The sequence below is a fragment of the Nothobranchius furzeri genome, chromosome 4 (genome assembly GCF_043380555.1).
Source record: "Nothobranchius furzeri strain GRZ-AD chromosome 4, NfurGRZ-RIMD1, whole genome shotgun sequence".
Taxonomy (NCBI): Eukaryota; Metazoa; Chordata; class Actinopteri; order Cyprinodontiformes; family Nothobranchiidae; genus Nothobranchius; species Nothobranchius furzeri.
In genome coordinates this window covers 50,726,478-50,732,731 of record NC_091744.1, presented here as the reverse complement: position 1 = coordinate 50,732,731, position 6,254 = coordinate 50,726,478, and the positions used below count along the sequence as shown (strand labels likewise).

Sequence of the window (6,254 nt, the reverse complement as noted above, 5' to 3'; positions counted from 1 at the left end):
CTGATCCCAGCAAAAATAAACAAAGCTATAAAAGTTATTTTCTGGTCCGTTTAGCCTTACACCCTGAATTACACATATGTCGTTCTTCAATTTAAATGATAAATAATTATGAGTTATTAGTTAGTCCATCATGTACTTTGAGATGTATTAACTTGTAAAATGTTATCATTTAAATGCCTCCAAATCAGGCGTCGCATATAGTATGACATCACCACAGAATCTCTTCTCCCCCACCATAGCTTCTAATCACTATGGCCAGATTTATGGTGGTGTTCTCCATGTTTAATGCTCCTTCTGTCAACCTGGAAGAGATGTGAACCTCATTAAACTTACAGCCTTGTTCTCTTTGTCTAGTTTCATTATATAAATTTGGTGAAACACGCAGTTATAGTCCATACGTCTTTTCACACAAAACCTAAAATACTTTTGCTGCCTGTCGAAAATAAGCATTCTCTTGGCACCTATTGACTCCCATTCCTTTTTATTTATTTTTTGGCAATAGAGGACTTGTGGACCACAAGTAGGTGGGCCTGACTTATGCCACTTACACATTGGCATCGGCTCTGCTCCGCCCTGCCCGCCCCAGCCCTGCTGTTTCTTCCACACTGCCTTAAGGCTGCCGCAAATGAGAGCAATCTGCTGAGCAAACGCCTTGAATGACCGTTTGCTCAGCAGATACCTCGCCGTGTGCACTCAATTTTCACTGAGTTTTCCGCCTCACGAGACGCTGAGTCGAATGTCTGACCAGTTAGATATTTTTTGCCTCATGGGGTGTAGAAACTCACCATGTGTGAATTAAACAGAGGACGAGTCTGGCAGGCAGGCTAAGGACGTAAGGCAGGGGTGCCCAATCCTGGTCCTCGAGGGCCGGTATCCATTATGTTTTAGTTTTAATTCTGCTTCAACACACCTGATTTCAATCAGCAGGTAATTAACAGGCTTCTGCAGGGCCTGATGAGAGTCTGCACAGGTGATTCAACCAGTTAATCAAGTGTAATGGAGCAGGAAAACCTGCTGGATACCGGCCCTCCAGGACCAGGATTGGGCACCCCTGGCGTAAGGCAAAGCGGATTAGAAATTTTGTTTACGAAGTCCCATGCAAACTCTGCAATAAAACATACATAGGAGAAACCGGATGCCAACTCAACACGCGAACAATAGAACATAGAAAGGAGTGTGAGAAAGAAACAAGTTGAAGACACACAAGAGCAGCAAAAGAAGAAGCAGAAAGCACAATAAAGAAGTCAGCCGTAACAGATCACTGCTTAAGAGAAGAGCATATAATGGACTGGGACAACACAAGGATCAAAAACACTGAACAACAGAAATACCAAAGATGAATAAAGGAAGCTATAGTGATAAGGAGACGTGGATGTGGGACCATGAAAAGAGACGGGGTTTACACATTGGACCGCGCATGGGACTGCATCATCGGAGAGGGGAGAGCGGGCAGCAGAGGGCGACAACGTCCTCTGCTGCCCGCGGATAAACGGAGAAGGAAGTGACGCCACCATCAGTGTCAGCTCTAAGGATGTTTGCAGCCGCAAATGAAACTGTTAGCAAGGTAAAGAAAAACCTTATCTGTGTTTTAAAAAAGAACCAAAAACGGAATTAGAAGCCAAACACAAAGAACGTACCAAAGATGGTAGCAGATTTATTTTAGACTTGTAATGGAGAAACGGCCCGTGGGCACCTTATACAGTTCCTGGGGGCACCAGGTTGATGACCCCTGCTTTATGGGCACCTTTCAGAAAACTAAAGTACAATAACTAAAAAGGTGATTAAACAATAATAAAATATATTAGTTTTTTTTTAAGTTTCAGAATTTAAAAAAGGAAACGTTTTAATGAGGTGGGTTTTGAGCGATGGTTTTGAAACGGAGGTGGGTACTCCAAAATATAATCAGATAAAAAATTCAAAATACAATTCAACCACATAAAGGTAAACTTTCTGTGGCCCATTTAAATGTGAATGAATATTTACTGCTAAGTCTACAAAGTCCCAAAGAGAGTGAAGCTTTCTCAGCCAAAATCTCATGGCTATGTATGAAATTCCATGCTGTAGTTCTTTTTTAAACACAGAACAGTTTTGTTACCTGTTTTCCCGCTACGTTTCGTTTGCGGCTGCAAACTTCCTCAGGCTGACGCTGATCTGTGTTTTAAAAAAGAACTACAGCATGGAATTAGAAATACGACACAGCAAGAACACACCAAAGATATGTATGAAATTGTCGCAGTTTTGTTGCAAATCGTGTCTACATTGTATGACAGCCTGCACCCAGAAGCACGCTCTTTTCTGTCCAACTGCAGGTGTTGTATGGAGCTAGGATTGGGACAATATTTTTTCCCAAAGCTGTAAAGAAAGCAGCAAATCAGAAACTGTGATGAAAACAGAAAACTAACAGGTGGACAATAGTTTTAAAGGTCCTTCAGCAGCAGAGCATTTTCTTCAGCCAGTAGCGATCTGTCTAGTGGGATAGTTCTGCTTCAAAAAAAGTGGTTGAACATCCAAGAAGCACAATTCAAATGAAACACCTTCTGCATGTGTGCTGTTGTCTGCCTTCTTTTCTTTCTTTCTTTCTTTGGAGCATCTTGTGTTTACAGCGAAAAATCCAACTTTGGATGAGCTACTGAAATGATTTATTTCTGCCTCATTTGTCCATTTCCGCAGAATACCTTTTAACAACACTCTGGTGTTTGGTGTGAAGTTGTGTGAGTGTAAGGAGATGACTGAAATCTGCCTTTAAACAACAAAAAGACTCAAATCTCTAAGAATCCTGAGGTCCAGCTCAATGTTTTCTACAAGAATGCTGCATTAAGCTGTTGGAAATGAACATTTTTAAGTAAGTATCATACGAAACATAATAAATCTGAATAAAGCTGAAAAAAGCTGAAAACAATAAGTGCAATCAGGGGCTGTGAACGAGCTGTTTCTCCCCTCCCTGAAAACACTCATCAGGTGATCTAGGTGGGCTGTCCTCTCACCTGAAGCAAAGCTTAAAAAGCAACTGCAAGCACTTTCAAACAGACTTGAATCTGCACCGAAGGGCCTTGAGTGTCTGTTAGTGCTTGCTTTTGTCTTCTTAAACTTTTGCTTTGGACTATCTTCCATTGTGAAAGAGAAGGAAACTCATCTGTGGGTAATCCTGTTGTCTAGTCGCTCCGGTTTGGGCCAACTGAAAACAATAAGTGCAATTAGGGGCTGTGAACAAGCTGTTTCTCCCCTCCCTGAAAACACACATCAGGTGGTCTAGGTCTCAATCATTGCAGTTGTTTCCAACTAGTAGCACAGCATAAGTTTGGTGGCATAACTGAAGCATCAGCCCTTGTGTCTCAGCCCCTCTGGTGTGAAGACACTCCGGGGTAAAGACATACGTGCCTACCTGCATGTGTCCACAGAGCAGGTACACAGAGCAAACAAACTTGACCCAGATGCTGCTCCATCGACACCTTGCAAAATGTGCCATTATCCTATACCTGTGATCACTGGTTTCAGAGGAAGGTCACACACAGCAAACCGCTTTCGCAACCTTCAAAACCTCCGCTCGCTAAAACCAACTCCCCCTGAACACATCCACCTGTCTATGGGACTGTGGAACTGCCAATCAGCTGTAAACAAAGCAGACTTCATTACCGCATATGCAAACCACCTGTCACTTGATGCACTGGCTCTCACTGAGACCTGGATCAAACCATGTGACAATGCTACCCCATCTGCTCTCTCAATTAACCACACTTTCTCCCACACTTCTCGTGCATCTGGCTGAGGTGGTGGAACGGGCATGTTACTTTCCAACAAATGGATATACAGTCAGTTGCTACCCATCACTAAATACAACTCCTTTGAATACCATGCCATCCAGGTAACTGTACCAAAAAAATTCTTTTTAGTTGTCATATATCGACAACCAGGTCAACTCGTAGACTTTCTTGATGAACTCGACACCCTGCTCTCCTCCATTCCTGAGCACGACTGTCCTACATTGGTCCTTGGAGACATGAATATTCACCTGGACAATCCCAGCTCATCAGGCTTCCTGTCACTAATGTCATCATTTGATCTAAAACTAGTACAAAGTCCTCCAACTCACAAAGCTGGAAAAGCACTTGACCTCATTTTCACCAGAAACTGTCATAGACACAACCTCTGTCACACCGCTACGTCTTTCTGATCATTACTTCATGCGTTTCAGCATGACTCAACAAGGGATGTCCACTGCCCCCCCCCACCCCCACCCACCCCCAATGGTCTCATTCCACCGCAACCTCCGCAATCTGGCACCCAACCACTTATCCTCTCTTGTTGCCTCCACTCTTCCATCTCCCAGCACATTCTCTGCTTATGAAGTGAATGAAGCCACCGAGTCACTCTGCTCTTGTCTTAATAACTTGTGCCCTTTAGCCACTAGACCTGCTAGATCCTCTCAGTCGCACCCTTGGCTAAAAGATACCCTCCGGTCTCTACGCACCAATCTTAGAGCTGCGGAACGGAAATGGCGCAAAACAAAAGATCCTGGTGATCTATTGAAATTTCATGATTTACTGTCCTCATTCTCTGCCAGCATCACTGATGCAAAGAAAGCTTTCTACACTGACAAAATTCTCAGCTCTACTGACTCTCAGAAACTATTTTCAACATTCAAAACTCTGCTCAACCCTCCGTCTCCACCTCCAACCAACAATCTATCAGCTGACACCTTTGCCTCATTCTTCACTGACAAAGTGGTGGCTATAAACAGTTTACTCAACTGGCCACTCCTGAACATTCGCTACCACAAACTCCTTCTAGCCCAACCATCTCAAGCCCTACTGCTTCATTTTCCTCCTTTTCCCCTCTCACTGATAACTGTGTGTCCAAGCTTCTCACGTGCAGCCGCCCTACTACATGCCCACTGGACCCCATTCCGACAAAGCTGCTCCAAGCTATTGCTCCTACGATAGCCGCAGCAGTCACACATGTGATCAACGCTTCACTAACATCCGGTACATTTCCCATCTCTCTCAAGCATGCTCAGGTTAAACCGCTGCTATAAAAAAAACATCTCTTCCTCCAAATCATGTGGAGAACTACCGACCTATCTCTCTCCTCCCTTTTCTGTCCAAAATCATTGAAAGGGTGGCTTTCAAGCAGATCACAGAATACCTCTCACAAAACTGTCTGCTAAACCCTTACCAATCTGGGTTCAAAAAGGGCCACTCCACTGAAATTGCTCTGTTAGCAGTGACGGAATCCTTAAAATAAGCTAGAGCGACTGCCAAATCCTCAGTGCTTCTCCTCCTTGACTTATCAGCTGCATTTGACACTGTCAACCATGGCTTCCTTTTGTCCACACTCTCTAGCATGGGCATCACAGAGAAAGCACACACCTGGTTTGAACTGTACCTCACAGGACGATCATTCAGTGCATCTTGGCTTGGACAATCCTCTACCGTGCACCATCTTGCCACAGGAGTTCCCCAGGGCTCTGTACTAGGACCTCTTCTCTTTGCCATATACACCACCTCACTGGGTGAGATCATTCGATCACATGGCGTCTCCTACCACTGCTATGCAGACGACACCCAGCTCTATCTGTCATTTCCACCGGACGACCACACTGTCTCTGCATGAATATCAAACTGTCTCTCTGACATATCAAAATGGATGAAATCCCACCATCTCCAACTCAACGTCTCTAAAACTGAACTACTTGCCATCCCAACAAAACCATCCATACAGCACAATATCTCAATCCAAAATGACTTCCCATCTCTGGCTCCTTCAAAGGCAGTTCGAAATCTGGGTGTTGTGATTGATGAACACCTGACCTTTAAAGATCATTCTGCCTCTGTTGCTCGTTCATGCCGCTTTGCGCTGTATAACATACGAAAGATCAGACCATACCTAACACAACATGCCACCCAGCTCCTGGTGCAATCTACTGTCATCTCCCTCCTCGATTACTGCAATGCCCTTCTAACTGGTCTTCCAGCCTGTACTGTGAGACCTCTTCAAATGGTCCAGAACGCAGCAGCGCGTCTGGTCTTCAATCAGCCAAAAAGAGCACACATCACCCCTCTGTTCATTGAGCTCCACTGGCTACCGCTAGCTGCATGCATCAAATTCAAATTGCTAACACTAGCATACAATGTCCTGGATGGTACGGCTCCCATCTACCTCTGTTCATTGAGCTCCACTGGCTACCGCTAGCTGCATGCATCAAATTCAAATGGCTAACACTAGCATACAATGTCCTGGATGGTACGGCTCCCATC

The 6,254-nt window shown here is 44.4% G+C and overlaps 1 protein-coding gene across 1 annotated transcript; it reads left to right on the top strand.

Moving 5' to 3' along the window:
- Positions 1–251: 251 nt before the first annotated feature.
- Positions 252–6,254, top strand: LOC139069788 (uncharacterized; the record flags this gene model as incomplete). Its single annotated transcript, XM_070550739.1, has 7 exons — positions 252–313; positions 676–747; positions 3,337–3,403; positions 4,193–4,247; positions 5,267–5,413; positions 5,609–6,087; positions 6,171–6,254. Coding segments are annotated over exons 1-7 (966 nt in total), but the record flags the coding sequence as incomplete, so codon positions are not given.